The sequence below is a fragment of the Apodemus sylvaticus genome, chromosome X (genome assembly GCF_947179515.1).
Source record: "Apodemus sylvaticus chromosome X, mApoSyl1.1, whole genome shotgun sequence".
NCBI classification, from domain to species: domain Eukaryota; kingdom Metazoa; phylum Chordata; class Mammalia; order Rodentia; family Muridae; genus Apodemus; species Apodemus sylvaticus.
This window is the reverse complement of record NC_067495.1, coordinates 54,903,161-54,924,040: the sequence shown is the minus strand read 5'-3', so window position 1 is coordinate 54,924,040 and position 20,880 is coordinate 54,903,161. Positions and strand designations below refer to the sequence as shown.

Below are 20,880 nucleotides of genomic sequence, written 5' to 3'. Positions count from 1 at the left end.
CCATCTTTGAGTTCTATCATGTTCGTGAATGATAGAACTTTCACACTGGCTCACTTAGTGTTCCGCTTGATAAAACTGAGGCTGAGCCCGAGCTCATCCTATAGCTAAATTTGAGAGGACATTGGAAGAAGCGTCTTACAAAACTGTCGTTTCAGCTTTAGTGGCTTCTAAAAAAAATTCTAAAAAAAGACATTTTATAAAATGTCTTCCAGTAAATCAGTGAGTCTATCAAACAGTGGGACTTCATGTAAACTGTAAGGTGCAACTGGTGGAAAGCAGCCCCGTACTGCAGGTGGCCAGTCACATACTTAGGCTGTGAAGTGCGTTGGTGAGGACTGCACAGTTAGGAACACATTCAGAAGATGTGTGGTGCCATCGGTGCAGAGGGGCAGGTAGAGATTCTCAAGAGTCCACCTCATCTTTAACTTCAGGAATTCTATCGAGAGACTTGAGCATTTCAGCAACAAGGAAGAGTGTCTCTGCTCCAGACACCAGCTACTTTACGGATGTGTGCGCACTGTTCACGACAACACAGAGGTTCTGCAAGGCCACATCGGCGCTCTGCTTCACCCATAAGGCTGGCACACTGGCCTGACCGAAGTGCTCCATTTTCTCGCTTGAAGTTTGAGAGCTGTGCAGTCATGAGTTCGAGGTTCTGTTCGGCTTCCCGGACCACTGACTCGCGGTCACGGAAGTCACTCTCTTCGCCTCCAACTTCCGTTCCAGCGTCCTCACCATCTCTGTTTGAGTTTCAGAGAAGCTCTGAACCTCACTTAGCTTTCTTCTGAGCTTAGAGTTTTCATCTCTCAGTGCTTCGTAACTTATCTGCAACATCCCCAGGTGTCTGTCCCTTAGGGATTCTTCGTGAGCTGCAAAGTCTGCATTAGGACTCCCATCTGGAGATGCTGGGGGGGGGGGGTGGGATCCTGGAGTCAGTGTCACTCAGCGACCATGGGGGCAAAGACTCGGGACCTGCCAGCTCGGATGCGTTGGAACAACAGGAAAGGTAGGTGGCACAGGGCGATGAGTTCTGTGTGGCTCTAGAGGAATGGGTCTGCTCCACGGCAGACGGCAGGCAGGCTCGATTCCATCCAACTTCTTCATCCTCCTCTAGGTTCCTGGCTCTTGTTGGGTCTTCAAAAAATGGCTGCCGATATTCCGGGCCATACCCCATGGGCCGGGAGGCAGGGGAGCTGCGGTCTCATCCCAGTGGGCGCCAAGAGGCTTCCTTCGGGTAAGTTCGGCTGGTGGTCCTGACTTCTTTTGACAGGTTGAGGTTCTTGGTTTTCAAAAACTCTTTGAAGGAGAATGGATTGGCTTCTTCAAGTTCTTCAAGTTTGTCACCTCCAAAGCACGTCTCTTGTCCTCCCGACCGACCTTGTTTAGTACATTTCCCCTTTCCATAGATCGTCGGGAACCACGAGGCTCCGCGTCCGTGATAGTGGGGGCGCGCCCTGCGGCCGTGCCATCCCAGCCCCTGCCTCATCCGGTGCTGCCAGAAGGCAAGTTTTTTTTTTCATATTTTTTATTCAATATATTCTTTATTTACATTTCAAATGATTTCCCCTTTCCTGGTTTCTCCCTCTCTGAAAGTCCCATAATCCCTCATCCCTCCCCCTATTCCCCAATCAACCCCTTCCCACTTCCCTGTCCTGGCAATCCCCTACACTGCTGCACTGAGCCTTTCCAGGACCAGGGGCCATTCCTTCCTTCTTCTTGGACACCATTTGATATGTGAATTATACCTTGGGTATTCAGAGCTTCTGGGCTAATATCCACTTATCAGTGAGTGCATTCCATGTGTGTTCTTTTGTGATTGGGTTACCTCACTTAGGATGATATTTTTCAGTTCCAACCAGTTGCCTAAGAATTTCATGAATTCATTGTTTTTAAATAGCTGAGTCTTATAAAGGACAAAATTTAATTGCAGCATGCTGACAGGTTCAGAGAGGTTCAGTCCATTATCATCAAGGTGGGAGCAGGGCAGCATCCAGACAGGCATGGTGCAGGAGGAGCTGAGAGCTCTATATCTTCAACTGAAGGCTGCTGGCAGAATACTGGCTTCCACAGGGCCACTCTTACTCTAAGAGGCCACTCTCACAATGCCGCTCCCTGGGCTGATCTTATATAAACCATAACACCCTGTCAGCTTGGTTGCGTGCTCCATCTCAACCTAACACAGACTTTAGTTACCTCTTGGATCAGAAGGGTGTGCTAGGACTGAGACATATACTACAATACTTGTTTGAAATACATAGAAAGCTCTTGGATAAAGGGTATGTACTAGGGCTGAGCCTCACCACCACAACAAGGTTTTTTTTTTTTTTTTTTTTTTTTTTTTTTTTTAATAAACAGCACAGTCTTAGGGTTAACAGCATGATCAAATATCCTGCAACAGTGGTTATTTGATGGCTTCATCCCAGGACATCCCTGGACATCACTGTGCCCAGGACAAAATTCAGTGGCTCAGGGGACCATCACAATTTGGGACCAGGAGCTCACGTCAAAAGTATTCCTGGTGGTTGCTCTGTAAACATTTCTGTCTTTTCCTTCCTTTGTCTCAGGTGCGAGGTTTTTGTCTAGCTAGAGAACTTGGTAAATGTGAACTTAGCAGGTGGAACATTAAGTTTCACTCGGCTTCCCTACTGTGAGTCAGAGTGCTGCTTCCTTGCCCAGCCATTGGAGTCTCCCCACATGTCTGAAATTCTAGACTTCACTATCTGGTGGGTCCTGGTCTCTATAGTCTATTTTTAATGATGGCTCTTAAACACTTTAACCTCCTCTTTAGCCCACCACCCACCAGAGGTGGCGGAGAAGAAAGGATATGGGGGAAGTGACCTGTTTAGAAAGGTTCTTTGGAGCCACTTCCATCTGTGTCGTCTGGAAATCGGCAGTTCAGTTCGTATGTAGGCAGAGGCAGCTCGATCCAGCCACAAACACTGCATGAATATACCAACAGTCCAGTTCGGTAGAGTCAGGATATCGAACTTGAATCAGCAGCAGTAGCATTACCTAGCAGAGACAGCCAGGCCTCAGCCTCAGCACTAGTCAGCGGGAGGGACCTGGAGGGAAGGACACCAGAAGTTCTCAGTTGTGCCTCTGTCAGTGAAGGGAAGATCAGGGAAAACACGAGACCCACAAGCACTGCCCAGCCAGTTCTATAAGCAAGGCCAGCTCAGCCTCTGTCACTGTCTGTCGAGCCCTGTTTATACCCTCCGAACATCACGTGTCCTCCACGGGTCTCGCCTCAGCACGTGTCTCTCTCTCGGCTGACATCACTCTGCCAATCAGCCTGAGTCTGTGAAAGTGGCAAGAAACAGCAGCACACCTTCAGAACTTTTTTGGTGCATTTCTTTCTATGGAGTCCCAACAAATACAGCTCAACTATGCGATGGAAAGCAGACCAATACATGTGTGTTGTTAGCAAAGAATTCACCCCCCCCATCACATGTCCTTTCATGTACTGGCTTTAGCAGAACATCCTTTCTTCTGTGTCTGCTTCAGCACAACATTCCTTCACGAGTCTTTCACCCGTGTCCACCTTAACGGAACGTTCCTTCATGTGTTTGCCCCAGCAAAACACCTTCCAACACAACTGACTTTCCAAGGAACCGTTAAGGTTTCCACTTCAGTGGTCCCACACACTAAGTGTCTTACTATAACCAGGAATTTACTCTTTGCTTCTTTCAAGTTCTTGATTTTTGTTATACTTGAAATTTTAAAATTTATTTTCTCTTTTGTTGTTTTGTTTTGTATTTTTTTTTGAGACAGGCTCTCACTGTGTACCCTTGGCTGTTCTGGGACTCACTCTGTAGATAGGTTGGCCTCAGGCTTAGAGATCTGCCTGCCCCTCTGTCCGCTCTGTGCTGGAATTAAAGACAAGAAGCACTAGGCTAGTTTCTGGTTTTTTTTTTTGTTGTTTTTTCTTTCTTTTCTTCTTTCCTTTTGTTTTTCAAGACAGAGTATCTCAGTGTAGCTGTAGTTGGCTTGGCACTGGCTCTATAGATCAAGCTGGCCTGGAACTCACAGAGATCTGCCTGTGTCTGTCTCCCAAGTGCTGGGATTAAAAATGTGTACCACTACTACCTGTTTTTTGTTGTTGTTGTTGTTTATTTTAGTTCCTGTTTTTTTTTTTTTAAGTTTTCAAAAAAGCTTTATTTATCTTATGTGTATAAATGCTCTGTCTGCCTGTGCACCTGCGTGCCAGAAGGGGGCATCAGATCTCATTACAGATGGTTGTGAGCCACCACGTGGTGGTTGCTGGGAATTGAACTCAGGACTTCTGGAAGAGCAGCCAGAGTTTTAAACACTGAGCCATCTCTACAGCCCCCTACTTCCTGTTTTTTTTTTAAAGCAATATCATCATAGAACAGAACTAGGAACCTTTGACATTACATTTACCTTGAATCAGCCCAATATATATATATATATATATATATATATATATATATATATATATATATATATATATATATATATATATATATATATATTTGGATTTGTTGTTTTTGAGACAGGGTTTCTCTGTATAGCCCTGGCTGTCCTGGAACTCACTCTGGAGACCAGGCTGGCCTTGAAATCAGAAATCCGCCTGCCTCTGCCTCCCAAGTGCTGGGATTACAGGTGTGCGCCACCACTGCCTGGCCGAATCAGCCCAGTATTTAACAACAGTATTCTTCTTCTTTTTTTTTTTTTTTGTATTTGGTTTTTTGACACAGGGTTTCTCTGTGTAGCCCTGGCTGTCCTGGAACTCACTCTGTAGATCAGGCTGGCCTCGAACTCAGAAATCCACCTGCGTCTGCCTCCCAGAGTACTGGGATTACAGGCGTGCGCCACCACCACCCGGCAACAGTATTCTTTAAAATCTTGCTGCTCATAGTATGGGGGTCTGTGGAGGTTTCTTTTTAAACTAATTTTTGAAAAATTCAGATGTTTCTTTCCTTTTCTTAAAATTATTTATTTTATTATTTATTATTAAAAGGTATGTATATGGTTTTTCTTTGTTTGCCTGTAAGGGTATATATCTGCACACTAGAAGAGGGCATCAGACCCCATGAGACTACAGTTAAAGACAATTGTGAGACACTATGGGAATTGAACTCAGGATCTGTGGCATACCTCCATCAGCCCCTGAGGTGTTTCTTTTCTTAAAAAAAATGACTTTATTTGTGCTGGAGAGATGGCTGGGCGGTTGAGTGCACTGACTGCTCTTTGAAAGGGCGTGAGTTCAATTCCCAGCAACACTATGCTGTGCTCCAGATCCATTTTCTTTTCCTTTTCAAATTTTATTTTTGATATATATATATATATATATATATATATATATATATATATATATATATATATATATTGGTGTTTTGCCTGTACATATTTATCTGTGTGATGGGGTCAGATCTTGGATTACAGACAATTGTGAGCAGCCATGTGGATGCTGGGAATTGAACCTGGGTCCTTGGGAAGAATTAATCAGTGCTGTTAATTGATGAGCCATCTCTCCAGCCCCTAGATCCATTTTCTTATTGACAGACATTTAAAAATATTTTTAGGACTGGGTGATGGTGGCCTATCCTAGCACTCAGGAGGCAGAGGCAGGTGGATTTCTGTGAGTTTGAGGCCAGACTAGTCTACAGAGAGAGTTCCAGGACAGCTGGAGCTGTTACACAAAGAAACCCAGTCTCAAAAACCAAATATATACATATATGTATTATACTATATACTATATACTATATACTATATACTATATACTATATACTATATATTATATACACATATAAAAATTCTTTGGGAGTTTCATTGATGAATACAATGATTTTGATCCTATTCACATCTCCATCACCCCCTAAGTCTTCCTGGTCCTGCTACAACCCTCCTTCAAACTTCATTTATCCTTGAAAAACAAAACCATTGAGTCCAATTTGTGCTGCTTATATACATCTCAGTATGGGGCACTTTACTGGATTGTCATCTACCTACCAGGGGCTACATCCCTTTGTTCTTGGTTTTTCGAGACAGGGTTTCTCTGTGTGACCCTGGCTGTCCTGCAGCTCACTCTGTAGACCAGGCTGGACTTGAACTCAGAAATCCGCCTGCCTCTGCCTCCCAAGTGCTGGGCTTCCGGGTTTTTTGTTTGTTTGTTTGTTTGTTGTTGTTGTTTTTTTCGAGACAGGGTTTCTCTGTATAGCTGCCGGGCTGGCTATATCCTTAAAGAAAGCTGACCTTTCTTTTCCCAGAAGCTCACAGTGTGTCAGGGGTGGGAGCTCCCTGCTACAGCTATAACTGACTCGGCATTGTGCAGGCTTTGTGCAGCAGTCTTGTGTCCAGAGAACATTGCTTGGCATTCATCTTCCCCGACTTCTGACTCTTAAACTCTTTCAGCCCCTTCTGAGATGGACCTTTAATGGAAGATTTCGTCATCCAGTTTTTAATTTTTCCGAAAGACTCTCTGCACATTCTCCTGTATATCTTTTGTGGCACATGTTCATTCATGCCTCTCAGGAGCAAACCTGGTTTGGTGTGTAAAATTTTTTTAGAAGAGAAAAATACAAGGAAATGAGTTTCCCTTTCTCTTTAGTAGGTTTCATTTGTCCCGCAGCATGTGGAAGCGCTTGCCCAATAGGTGGCAGTACCGGATAAGAGCAGGTGCAAAGCTAGCCAGGCCGCGGCGCGGCGCCTTCAAGGCCTGCTTCACAAACATTCAGCAGAATGGCGATGATCTTGCGAAAACACAGCCTGTCGGCCCCCGCATTCAGAGGGTTTGAGTCCTATCTTAGCCTGTTTGTGCTGCTTTAACAAAATACCTGGCAGTGGGTAATTCAAAGAGAAGCGAAGAGAACAAGGCCCAGCAAATGAACTGAGGAAAGCTCACATGAACTCACAGAGACGGAAGCAGCAAGCACGGGGCCTGCACGGCCTGCAGCAGGGCCTCTGTGTATATGTTATGGCTTGCAGTTCTTTTTTGAAATTCCGAAGTGTGTGAATGAGTGGGTCTGGTGTGAGTGTGTGTGTTGTGTGTGTGTGTGTGTGAGAGAGAGAGAGAGAGAGAGAGAGACAGAGACACACACACACACACACACACACACACACACACACAGAGAGAGAGAGAGAGAGAGAGAGAGAGAGAGAGAGAGAGAGAGATGTGTGCGTGCATGTTGGAGGTCAGAAGACAACTTTGTGGACTTGATCTCTTCTATCACCTTTATATAGGTTCTGGAGATCAAACTCGGATTGCCAGCCGGGCGGTGGTGGCACACTCCTGTAATCCCAGCACTCTGGGAGACAGAGGCAGGCAGATTTCTCAGTTCGAGGCCAGCCTGGTCTACAGAGTGAGTTCCAGGACAGCCAGGGCTACACAGAGAAACCCTGTCTCGAAAAAACAAAACAAAACAAAAAACCAAAAAAAAAAAAAAGTCATTTTTTTTTTTTTATCACAGACACAAAAAAGTAATTAACCACCCTCTACTACAATAGATGGTTTCTCTTGGAAACCATGAACCTAAATAACCCTTTTTTTTCTGACAGATTTTTTTGGTTATAGCAACACAAACATCAGTCACACAGACACTGTACAGACAAATGTTTCTACTGGCAACCTTGATCTTCCAAAGCCCCTTTCATTTGAAGAAAGCAAATGAACAAGATGGAGAAGAGTTCCTTTTTCCTCCTGCTGCTTGGAGGCACTCACAGGCCTCACAGTGAGGCCCACCGCTGGGGGACATGGCCAAGTACTTTTTTCCTGCCATCTTTGTTCCCGATTGTATACTTCTCTTGCTGCAAACATCTGGGGGCCTTGTCTGCCTTCCCTTCCTTTTGCGGGGAATCATAAAGTTTTTACTGGGAACTGGGGGAAGCCTTTAATAAACGCAGGCAAAGTTCAACAGTTTGTTTTCTCTCTGTCCTCCCAAACTTTCCACATTTCCTCTCCCCCCTGCATTCTTTCAGCTCACCTTAACAAAGGTAAAGGACGCCTATGCTCCTGACCAGGAAGAGCACGCAGTACGTGTGCTAAATTCCATGCCCTCTCCTGAATCACTGCTGTGCTCCTGTTTCCTGCGCCGTTCCTGTCAGCCCATGGGTGTGTTGCTAGCACCTCTATGTCTAACAGTATGGTCCTTTCCTTTGTTCACCACCTCTCATTTTTCTGTTTTGATTCTTCCATGAGCCCTGGTTAGATTTTGTGCCGATTCCTCTATCACAACTGCCCTAAACCACAAAACACCCTCACATATCTCACAGCCCATCCATACATCCGCCAGCAAATCTTGACTCCATCTTATCTTCAAGCTATAAACAGACTTGGGTTTCCTACCGGGACATTCCTCTCTTCCTGTGACTGTTGCTGTGCCTATTCAAGCCATTGTCGCCGCCTCTCACCTGGATCTCTGAAATACCCCTCACCCCCCCAGATTGTCTTTGCTTCTGTCCTTGACTACCTGTAGTTCCTTCTCTTAAAATTCCCTTTACTTTTGTTTGTGTGCACGTATATGTGTGCATCTGGGTGAGAGTGTGTCAGGCACAGTGCATGTGTGGAGGTCAGGGACCAATACCCCAGTCCTAGGGATTGGATTCAGGTCATTAGTCTTGGTGGCAAGTGCCTTTACTCACAGGTCCATCTTCCTTTGTTTTGTTTTGTTTGTTTTTTGTTTTTGTTTTTGTTTTTGTTTTCGAGACAGGGTTTCTCTGTGTAGCCCTGGCTGTCCTGGAACTCACTCTATAGACCAGGCTGGCCTCGAACTCAGAAAACTGCCTGCCTCTGCCTCCCGAGTACTGGGATTAAAGGTGTGCGCCACCACTGCCCGGCCTCATGGGGCCATTTTGAAGACTCCTAAAGTCCCTTTTCCATAAAGTGGCCAATAATTTGTTAAAATATAAGCCAAATACATCATGCCATTTCTTTTTTTTTTTTAAAGATTTATTTATTGTTATATGTGAGTACACTGTAGCTGTCTTCAGACACACCAGAACAGGGCATCAGATCTCATTACAGATGGTTGTGAGCCACCATGTGGTTGCTGGGAATTGAACTCAGGATCTTCAGAAGAGCAGTCAGTGCTCTTAACCACTGAGCCATCTCTCCAGCCCATGCCATTTCTTTAACCAAACTCTTCCCCATTTCATTCAGAACAACACTCCAGTCCTCAAGATCAGCAGAGGGAGGCTGACCTCCAGGCAGCGCGGCCCTACAAACAAGCAAACACACACCACTGTTGCTCAGTGCTGCTGTGCTAATTTGCCCAGTATAGGCCAAGTCTTGGGTTTTAGCCTCAGCACCAGTTGGGGAAACATTATCAGAATGAAGTAAAGCTCGGCACCATTGCCCTGTAACCCGGAGTGTTACTTATCTTAGCAAGGTGCCTGGCGTGTTTTTAACTCAAGGGCTGCTTTCTGCTGGAAGCTCCCCTTCATGTGTTTATGTGGCTTTCGCTTGCCTTCTGAGGAGAACTGCTTTCTCCAAACAGCACCTTCTCAGCCGACTTGGAGCACAATCATTCAAAGGGCTTGAGGGTAAAAACACTGAGATACTCTGAAGAAGAAGGGATTCGGCTGGAGTGTCTTCAGATTTCAGCAGCGACCTGGGAGAGACCGTCCAGCCTGCCTAGCTGCCGGTTTCAGGCTAGTCACTGCCCTCCCTGCCCCCTGTGCACATCACATGAGCCCTTCTCTCTCCTCTTTTCTGTCTTTCCCCCTGTCCTGTCATCCTCTCCTCGTCCCTTCCTCTTTCCTTTCTCTGCCTCTTTATTGGTGGTATCTTTCTGAAAACAAAACAAAACAAAACAACAACAAACAAAGCAAAAACCAAAACCAAACCTTGAGTAATTCAGATTTGGCTGATCTGGAGGCGCAATGTCCTTGGTGTGTTTGACAGAAAACAGCCTTTATTGAAAGGGTTTTGCCTGGCCCTTCCTTTAATTCTAGATGTGAATTCTAGAATGTTAAAGGTGCGACAGGAGACCTAAGCTCAGTGGGCTGTGGAGATTGCTCAGTGGTTAACTCGTTCCACACTCAAGCAGGCGGATAAGAATTTAGAGTCCCAGAACCCGTGAGGATGCTGGCTGAGGGTGTAGCAGGTCACCTGTAACTTCACATAATTGCAGCCTCAAAAGGGAGGGGCAGGGCGGCTCCAGAGCACACTGCCTAGGAATATTAGCCATATCTGTGAGTTCTGGGTTGGACTGGGAGGCCCTGACTCGATGAAGAAGGTGGAAGGGCCACCAATGATGACCCCTGACATCACTTCCACAGCCATGTCCACCCCATGTATTTACACTCACTCCTGTGCCCATACACACGCAAACACTATAGACTATACACACTGGAAAGTGGAAAGAAATGAAACAACCTCTCGCCAAAGACCCACATAGTTAACAGTACCTGTGTTGTCCAGGAGGTGCCTCGTGTAAAGCTATAGTCCAGGGCGACCTGTTGAGACCATCTGTGTGCAGAGAGGTTTGCTTTTAGTGAATACCCTGGGCTGCTGGCTGCAAACCAGTCAGGAATAAAGCCTAAAATAAAAGCAGGCTTATGCTAACCCCAGTGTCCATACTATCTACTTATCTACTTTTCTGTTTTCAGTCTTAGGGATATCAATGAGTTTTGAGTGTGTGTGTGTGTGTGTGTGTGTGTGTGTGTGTGTGAGAGAGAGAGAGAGAGAGAGAGAGAGAGAGAGAGAGAGAGATCTCATGTCTCTTAAAGACAACAAGGAGGTCTAACTCTGTTTTGCTTTTTTTTTTTCATGATAGATTTTCTCTGTGTAGCCCTGGCTGTTCTGGAACTCACTCTGTAGACCAGGCTAGCCTTGAACTCAGAAATCTGCCTGCCTCTGCCTCCCAAGTGCTGGGACTAAAGGCGTGTGCCACCACGGCCCAGCTTCTGTCACAGATCCTTGAAAAACCTTTAGATTTTTTTCTCTGAAACCTACCAGGTTGTCTTCTCTGACTCTTAGACACAAGACTGCCTGCTCTGCCTAACCTCTGAGGCCTGTGTCCTGCAACCTTGACTAGGAGCTTTGAGAGAATGGAGAAAGAACAGATACATAACGACACTGGGGTCAGGCTGGGTGCTCTCACTGCGAAGGCTACCTGGACTCTCAGGCTGTTTGTTAGATACAGCACATGGGGAGGGTTAGCGAATCTTGGCAGGGTGTCTTTATAGGGGAGCAGCCTCAGGCTCTAGATGTGGCCAGGAGGAAACCAGGGTTGCTAATCTTTGTCAATGTTCATAAACGCTCATACTCGGACCTCCCCCCAAATCTTTGCCACCCCTCTCAAGCCTGATTATATATATGGGCAATGGCTTTGCCAATTTATCATAGGCCAACTGGCCTCTGAGTCCTCAGCATGCTGTGTCTGTGTCAAAATATACATTCACTCAGGACTTCACCCACTCAGGGATTCCCCACATTGCCCCATTTTCAGGATTTCCTCCAATAAAACTTAGGAGGCGGGAGCAGTGGCAGGCTCAAGGCCAGCCTGCATACAAAGACTTTTTGACCCCCCCCCCCCAAAAAAAAAAGAAAGAAAGAAGAAAGACTTAGCTTTTCCAAAACACTGCACACGTATTTATTCCACATTGATCTCTGCCTTTTTTTTCCTGGAATTATCTTCCCTGGGGTGGCTGGAGGTAACTGGATAATAGAGTCTAAAGCTCACATTTACCCTTTGACAAAACACTGTGCTGAATATGGATAGGTGTGTGTGTGTGTGTGTGTGTGTGTGTGTTCTCCCCTCTCTTTGCTTTGACATTTTGCATTCCTCCGTGGGTTTCCTAGTCTTTCTAGCCATCACAGAGTAGTTACCATCCATTGTTACCAACAGTCCACCGTGGGTGCTGTTGAGAGGGCTCAGTGGGCAAAGGTACTGGCCTCTAAGCCTCACAAGCAGTGTTTAGTCCCTGGGACCCACATGGAAGAAAGCAAGCACTGACTCTCACAAATAGTTTTTCTGACCTCCACACATTTGACACACAAACACACACACACACACACACACACACACACACACACACACACAGCCCAGTGGCTGAGGGATTGCCCTGAACATGCAGAACTCAGGGTTCATTCAAGATAAGTAAACAGCCAAAAAGAAACACAATTGAAACAGTTCACCTCTTTGAAGAGTACAGTCCAATGTTTTGTTTATATGCATGTATTTTCTCCATGGTCAAGTTTAGAACAGTTAAACCATCTTGTAAAGAAACCTTTCCCAGGCAGACTAGTGCACACCTTTAATCTCAGCACTTAGGAGGCAGAAGCATGTGGATCTCTCTCTCTGCTCTTTAGAGAAAACTCCAGGGCAGGCAGGGCTACAGAGAAACCTCATCTTTTTTTTTTTTTTTTCGAGACAGGGTTTCTCTGTGTAGCCCTGGTTGTCCTGGAACTCACTCTGTAGACCAGGCTGGCCTCGAACTCAGAAATCTGCCTGCCTCTGCCTTCCAAGTGCTGGGATTACAGGCATGCGCCACCACTGCCTGGCGGGAAACCTCATCTTAAAAGTCCAAACCAACCAACCAACCAAAAACCAGTATTATTATGCATGTGCATGGAATCATAAAATGGTGTGTGTGTGTTTGTGTGTGTGTGTGTGTGTGTGTGTGTGTGTATGCATGTGTATGTGCTTGAGCCATCTCACCAGCCCGTCAGTATGTTTCAAATTTAAATCATAGAGTATGCTTCCTTAAACTAAGCCCAATTACCATTGTTGGTTCTTGGAAGTAATTTTTACATAATAAAAAAGTGTGCAGTGTATACTTATATATATTTGTTTTAATAAAGGATCTCATCATATGGTTCAGGCTGGAGGTCATCACACAACTTAATCTGCCCTTAAACTTGAATTCCAGGCTGGAGAGGTGGCTCAGTGGTTAAGAGCACTGACTCTTCTTCCAGAGGTCCTGAGTTCAAATCCCAGCAACCACATGGTGGCTCACAACCATCTGTAATGGGGGTTCTGATGCCCTCTTCTGGTGTGTCTGAAGACAGACAGCTACTGTGTAGTCACATGTATAAAATAAATAAAGAAACATTAAAAAGAAGACAACAAGAATTAAAAAAAAGAAATTGAGCAGTGGTGGCGCAGGCCTTTAATCCCAGCACTCTGGGAGGCAGAGGCAGGCGGATTTCTGAGTTCGAGGCTAGCCTGGTCTACAGAGTGAGTTCCAAGACAGCCAGGGCTAGAGAAACCCTGTCTCAAAAACCAAATCCAAAAAACCGAAAGAAAGAAAGAAAGAAAGAAAGAATTTAAAAAAGAAAGCTCACATTCCTCCGACCCCAGGCTCTCAGCTTTAATTCCAGGCATGCAACACCATGGCCAGCTGTATGAGTACACTGTAGCGGTCTCCAGACACCCCAGAAGAGAGCATCAGACCCCATTTCAGATGGTTGTGAGCCACCATGTGGTTGCTGAGAATTGAATTCAGTCCTGACTTTGGAACAGCAGTCAGTGCTCTTAACCGCTGAGCCATTTCTCCAGCCCCAGTTATTTATTTATTTTTTAAATGTGGGTTCTGAGGACCTATGGACTAACCTGCCTGTCAGTCACTTGCAGCATAGTTTTAAAAGGGCAATCCTATAAACTAACTTACCTGTAATTTCTAGAAAATCAAGTGATTCCTATCCTTTTAAGGGAGTATGTTTCAGAGACAATTTCCAAACACACGTGTGAGAGACCATGATGTGCCTCGATGGCGGCAACCTCTGGCCGTGTCTGCCCCCATCCATCTTTCCGAATGTCTGGGGCATCCTCCCTGCACCCGCAATGCTCCAAATTCGACTTTGACTCACTCGTGAGCTGTTACCCAGGTCCACAGAAGCTGTATTCCATCACTGCTTCCCCCCATGTCATTTGACCAGTGGCCTCCCTTAGGTGGTCTTCACCTAGGCTCTTAGGACTCATTCAGTCTGCAGATGGCACTCCCGGAAAGCTAGTGAGAGTCGCCTGCAGGGAATGCCAAGAGAGTCTGACTAATTCTAGGAAGAGTAAAGAAAGGCAGACTGGAACTCCAGCCAGCAAATGGAAGCCACAGTCCCTCTCTTTGGACCCTGGGAGTGAAGACAAGAAAACAAAGTCACTGCAGAGAACTAAGTGCTTGTGACTGGAGCAGTTCCCCAGTAGTCAGCATTAATCAGGGTAAACGTTAGAGTGGAATAATGTGGAATTCAATAGAAATGTACATTACATCCACCGGGGGCCAGATGACTTCATCACAGCTGATGTTATTACAATGGATACAAAAGGAATTAATGATTCACCAGTTCATTCCTTTCCTCCCGTCCCCCCACACCTTTTCTTCAGCTTTAACAAACTGGTCTGGAGCCAACTGCGACATCAGTTTAGTAATGACTTTAAGCACCATTTCGGCTGCTATCATGGCAATTTAAATTGTCACTTTCTATTAAAAGGTCTATCTCAGAATGGTTTAAAGTGAAAGCGGTCCACACTGACAGTGCAATTAAACAAGAAAAAAATTCCTTTCTTGGGATGTCATTGCAAACACATTTTAAATAAGGGTTCAGCAGGGCCCTGCTAATTTAAACTGCAGTATTGCTTTCTATTAAAGAATAGAAACCGAGTTGAGATTTCTCCCCATTTTCCTACCATGTGACACTTTGAATTGGCACCATGTCCCAGTCAAAGCCCTGATGTACCTATGGGGTACCTGAATCTAAAACGTATCTCTCCTGAGGCACGCATTAGACAGAAATGGTTTTCCCCATGTGAAGGGGACAGGTGTCACTTTGTCCGGGCGTTTGCTTTTAAAATTGCCCTTTTCTGATCCAGCACTCCTTCTCCCATGTGCTCTCACTGGCGAATCAGGGTGAGAAGTTTGAGTTGCAAGGTGAAAACTCCCAGATTAAAAAAAAAAAAGACAATTAGAAAGTTTAGTGTGGACAATAATTCTGAGCAGAGGTGTGTAAGTCTTTCTGTCTTCTCCCTCTCGCCCCTAAGTTTCCATTTTCAGGCGGTTTGTCCATTTCCCCAACCTCTCCTTCAATGGAGCCAAGGAAAGACACTCAGACACTCTAGTCTTTGCATTTTAACACATAAATGGAAACAGAGCCCAGATGTTGAACGAGCCAGTACAAAATAACACGTTTTGCCCACCTCATTTGTCTTCTGGACTCCTGTAGCCCCAATAGTCCATAATTCCTAGGCATTTGGCTTAGATAGATTCCAGCTATCAGAGAGAATAACACAATTACATTCTTAGGTGTTGGTGTCTTAAATTAGAAGCTAAGGAATATTTGAACAGCAGGAATGGCGGGCATTTTATTTTAATGGTCTTGAAGTGTTTCCAGTCTTTCTGACAGAACTTTATGTCATGAGCAATAGCCCGGCTCTCAAGCACATTAGGCCAGAAGTAAACGAGGCATAACACTTAAGTTGCTTCTGTTACGTTCTCAATTGGTATCGTTATTGCTCTGAAGGACACCAAGATAGCATCTTGAGAAAAGTGTCCCGATGATGGGCATCGAGACGCAATTTTTTATGTCTCCACAATTACATTTCTCACTCTACCATATTCCACACTTGACTGCCAGGAAAAAAAAAAAAAAGATGATCGATGTAAACCCAGTCCTCACGAGAATAATACATAAGCTGCTGGAATCGAAACTCATTTCATTTTACAAATTAGGCAAACTTTCTTGCAGTTCCATTCTCATTTTCTTCTTTTCTGTTAACATAACAGGCATTTGTATTTAACCCCAGGGCAGGTGGAAACAGAAAAAAAAAAGGGCCTGTTGATTTGGGGACTGATGGGGGTCAGGAAAGGGTCACCTCAAAAAAAAGTATTACCTCTTGAAAGGTAGAGGTGAAGGGGAGAAGAGAGGCCACAGAAACTTTCTTTGCAATGAATAACATGGAAAATGAACAAATCAATAAAAATGTGGAGCGGGACATATGAAAAAGTATGTACAAGAGACCAAGGACGGCTTTTGCCTTTGCTTTTGTTAGTTGGCTCCAAACTCTAGGAATCTCTTCTGTGGCGTTGGATGGTGGGAGGGGAGGTGTTTCAGGGCTGGGAACTTTGGACGTCCTTGCTTGACCTTCTTTAATTTCCTGGTGGCCCGCAGCACCTCTCTCCTTAGCTTGTGACTACAGCCCTCCAACTGTGGCTTCTGTGTGTATACAGCCTCCTTTCTGTGGTGTGTGTGTGTGTGTGTGCATGTGTGCACATGCGTGTGCGCATGTATGCTCCCTCTCCTCTTTTTCAATTTTTCCAATGCTGGAGACTTTTTGCATGTTAGGTAAACACTCTACAAGGGAACTGCATTCCTAGCCCCAGGCTATGGGGTTTTCCCTTCCCTTCCCTTCCTCCTCTCGCTTTCTCCTTCCTCCTTCTCTCCCCTTCCCTTTCTTTTCTCCCTCCCGAAAGAAAATTTTTAAAAAGTTACACTTATTTATTCGAATGTACACATGCATATAGGTGCCACGGGGCATATGTGAAAGTCAGAGTACAGCTTGGAGGAGTCAGAGCTCTTCTTCTATGATGAGGGACCTAGGGATTGAACTCACGTCGCCATGCTCAGCAGCAAGCACCTTTTCCTGCTGAGCCATCTCAGGCTTTGTCCTTCTACGTTCTATGTCAGTGAGTCTGACTTCTCCAGAGCCCTCATATAAGGAATGCTAACATCCTATTTTTATAATGAAAAATAAATCAAACTACATAGAGCTGATTAAGAGGCAAGAAACCAAGGTTTGAAACATCAGGCTACAAAGCCAGATTTTAAAAAATAGATATTATTTTACATGTATGGTTGTTTGTCTGCATGTATGTTTGTGCACTGGTGTGTGTATATCTGGTGTCCTCAGAGGCCCAAAGAGGGCATTGGATGCCTTGGTGCTGGAGTCACAGGCAGTTGTGAGCTGCCATGCAGGTGCTGGGAATTGAACTCAGGTCGTCTGGAAGAGCAGCCAATGCCGTTAACCAACGAGCCATCGCTCCAGCCCCTAAAGTCAGAATATTAACCGCTATATACATTTTTCCTATCTACTTTTTTTCTGAACATGCTCATTGTTGTAACTTACATGACATCATTCCACAAAAACTTAAAACTTCACATCCCCAATTCAATCACTTTTTAAAATTCAAAATATATGGATGGCTCTGTTTCTACAGAGTCAAACACCTGTGGGCTGATGACATCTCATGAAATTGAACTTAAGGACAGGGAAACAGGCTGCTCTCAATTAAACATTGTAATGATCTGAGTTTGCTGTGTTACCAACAGAATCAGATTGATCATGTTACAAAAGAACCTCCTGGAATCTGAGTCATTTGATTTGAAAAGGCAACAACTTCAGACAACCTATTAAGCTTTCAGGACTAATAAATATATGCTGCTTCCTCGTCCTCCTCGTCCTCGTCCTCCTTGTCCTCCTCCTCCTCCTCTTTGTCCTCCTTGTCCTCGTCCTCGTCCTCCTCCTCCTCCTCCTCCTCCTCCTCCTCCTCCTCCTTGTCCTCGTCCTCCTCCTCCCCTTCTTCTTTTGATGAGACAGGGTCTTAGTTTGCAGCTTGGCCACTCTGGAACTCATTATGTAGACTAGGCTGGTCTTGAACTTACAAAGATCCTCCCTTTTCTGCTTCCCAAGAGTGCTAGGATCCCAGGCATGCACCACCATATCCAGAAATATGTGCTTATTCTTAATGCAATTCTCCTTTAGGAAATAATGCATCGTGCTTTGATGCTTAAAATATACTTATTCTTTCCTTGAACAGATTCAAATACTTTGCCTTTTCTCTTCTTTCTCTCCTATAGGACAAGTTTAACACTTTACAGTTTCCAGGAATCCGCAATTCAGCTCCAAGCCCAAAGCACCCAGGAGGACCCGAGAATCAGAATCCATCAGAAAATGGGAGCAACAGAGATGTTATAACAACTCAGAATTATTATGCATGCATCTGTGCATGTGCGTGTGCGAGTGTGTGTGTGTGGGGGGAACATGACAAGAGGGTGGAAACCCCATCTATAGAGAAGGAATCAGCTGAACAGAGGACAGGGTATCTAAATTTCTACTACACAGTAAGGAATTCTTGTTTGGGCTAACTTAGCTCAAGTTAATTTCTGATTCTTGTACTTATGAGTGGATTAGAAAATCAACATACATTCTGAGAGTGATGTGGGGATAAATATGTCATCAGCAGCTCATAGACACAGTGGATATATGTATAAGGGAAAACTTGTTAACCCTGGTCACTCCGAGAGAGGCTGCCTCCAAAATGAATTGCTCAAATTTATCCTCCTGCTCCATTCCCAGTTCTTCATTTAATGATACAAATATTTGTTGTCATTTGGAGAGCTAGCTCAGCTGACCTCTCTCTTAGTCAGTGTTCAATTGCTGTGAAGAAACAACACAACCAAGGCAACTCTTATAAAGGAAAGTATTTGATTGGGGGCTTGCTCAGAGTTTCAAAGGCTTAGCCTATTATCATCATGTCAAGGAGCATGGCGGCAGGCTGGAGGAAGGCTTGAGAGCTTTACATCCTGCTCATCAGGCAGCAGGCAAGGAGACACAGACACAGACAGAAAGACAGACAGAGACTGGAACTGGCAACACACTTGCTCCAACGAGGCGTTGCCTACCCCAACAATGCCATACCTTCTAATCCTTCATGGACAGCTTCTCAGCTGGGAGTTAAGCATTCAAATATATGAGCTCGTGGGTGCCAATCTCGTTCAAACCACCATATCTTACAAGGAAACAGCAGATGTTTGCTGTTTTACTATAGTGTGTCAGGTATGCTCTTATGGCTAAGAGTACAACTGTAAATAAGGTGAAATTCTTTTCTCCATGGAATTTCAAATCCAGTGGAGGGAGACAGAATATAAATAAGTGAAGGCTCTGGCCATGTAAGGTACCAGAGAGAGGGTATTTCAGGTTGAGAAAGTAGCCCTGAGTGGGGGCAGCTTGCTCAAGACAGGGACAGACAGCCAGTCCCTGGGAGAGGTATGGGCATTGCGTGTTTTTAGTCCAAGTCACAACAGCCAGGGAGGCCTTTTTAGGTCATGGCTAGTGGCATTTTTATCACATGGGAGATGAGAACCTACTGCAAGGCATTCAAGCAGAAAGTGGTCCATAATCCACTGCTTTACCGGGCCCTCCAGCACATCTGGAACCTCTCAGCCTTAGGGGGGGGCAGAGGTCACAAGAATTAAGTTTGAGGCCAGGTTGGGTACTTGGTGAGAACCTGTTTTGAGCAAAACAAAAGGACACTTTTTTTTTTTTAAATTCCTCTGACCGCTGGGTGTGAACTGGCTCAAAAGCAGCAAGGACTGGAGTGAGGTCAATGTAGTTACAGACTGGATGACTGGATAGTGGGGAAGCAAGAGCCTAGCTGTATGGTATCAGGGAAGGAAATAATCAAGGATGTGGCCATTATTACCTTAGTCAGAGTACACATCTGGGGGGCCATTTTTTTGAAGCTGGGCTATTGGGAGTTTCCATTTAAGGCTCCTATTTTCTGTGGGGCTGAGGTGAGACAGGCAGGACCATAATCTATTTAAACAGATTAAGGTGGTTTGCCAGGCGGTGGTGACACTCGCCTTTAATCCCAGCACTTGGGAGGCAGAGACAGGTGGATTTCTGAGTTCGAGGCCAGCCTGGTCTACAGAGTGACTTCCAGGACAGCCCGGGCTACACAGAGAAACCCTGTCTCGAAAATCAAAAAAAGAAGAAGAGGAGGAGGAGGAGGAGGGGGAGAAGGAGGAGGAGAAGAAGGAGAAGGAGGAGGAGAAGGAGAAGGAGGAGGAGAAGAAGAAGGAGGAGGAGGAGGAGGAGGAGGAGGAGGAGGAGGAGGAGGAGGAGAAGAAGAAGAAGAAGAAGAAGAAGAGTCTGATCTACCTTTGGACAGAACACTAGCTTTCTATCTCTAGGGGTCAGGTGGAGTGTGGAAGGAAGAGGACTGGAGGGGAGGGGAAGGGAGGGGAGGGAAGCGGGAGAGAGACTTGCAGCATAGAAGTGACCATGAAGCTTGCCAAAGATAGTTTGTGATGGGCTAAGCCAAAGAAGGGAGTGAAATTCTATTTACAAGGCAGTTACAAAAGTGCGCTGACTTACAGCAGGCTCTCATGTGTCCCACACATTACATGTTGGTTTCAAGGCTTGTCTGTGACTGTGAGTTTCATAAGGCGGTGACTCTGATCCAAGCTGCACATTGAAAACCCTTCCCTAGGACTCACTGGATGGCTGGAGCAAATCTTGTGGCACTGGATTCGTGCTACTTGGGCTCCCTCCTCCAAAGCTCTCTTTACATGACCCCGGTGGAGAGCTGTGGTGAGAAAAACCAGTGGTCAAAAAGCAATTTAAACACAGCTCGTGACATTTAATAATGGCTGTTTTGATTAGCTGTTAGATTTGAAGCAATGATTCCACACTAAGCAATAGCTCGTGTCCAGAAAAGGACACTTTGTCTTGATTTTCTTGAGTGCTTTTTCATACCACAAGGTATTAAATGTGTCCATCACTCAATGCCAAGTTTTCATAAGGAAAACTCCCTAAAGCAAAAACCCACCTGCCAATTCATACCCAAAATGACCAATGGCGCTTAAATGTCTGACTTTTCAACAGATGGGGCCTACTGGCACCACAGAACCTTGACAATTGTCCGTGCTTTCCTCACCTCTGTGTCAAATGGCACTCCCCGCAGACTGGCTCATTTGGACCCCCTCAGTGAGTTGTGAAGTTCAGCTGAGGTCAGAAAATTTAAGGGGAGCCCTGGGGCTGTGGGAGTATGAACTTTGTTGATTAAGGAAAAGGGAGAAAGTAAGTCATTAACTAGCAGCTACAAGCTCCTGGCCTGTTCTTTTTCTTTTTCCTTGCTTTTTTTTTTTTTAATCTCCTTTTTCTTCAAGAAAATGAAAAGCAGAAGCTGTTGCCTGCCGTTCAA

At 45.2% G+C, this 20,880-nt stretch overlaps 1 protein-coding gene and 1 pseudogene across 1 annotated transcript in view; both read right to left on the bottom strand.

Annotated features, from left to right (window-relative positions):
* Nucleotides 1-402: 402 nt before the first annotated feature.
* LOC127674483 (endosome-associated-trafficking regulator 1-like) lies at nucleotides 403-1,520 on the bottom strand (annotated as a pseudogene).
* A 5,057-nt stretch (nucleotides 1,521-6,577) lies between these two features.
* LOC127674482 (transcription factor SPT20 homolog) overlaps nucleotides 6,578-20,880 on the bottom strand; it is a 45,459-nt gene continuing 31,156 nt past the window's right edge. The window contains exons 3-4 of the mRNA XM_052170248.1: nucleotides 20,174-20,262; nucleotides 6,578-6,679 (exon numbers count right to left, since the gene is read on the bottom strand). Coding sequence (XP_052026208.1) covers nucleotides 6,578-6,679; nucleotides 20,174-20,262 — 191 coding nt within the window. The remainder of the gene's footprint in view (nucleotides 6,680-20,173; nucleotides 20,263-20,880) is intronic.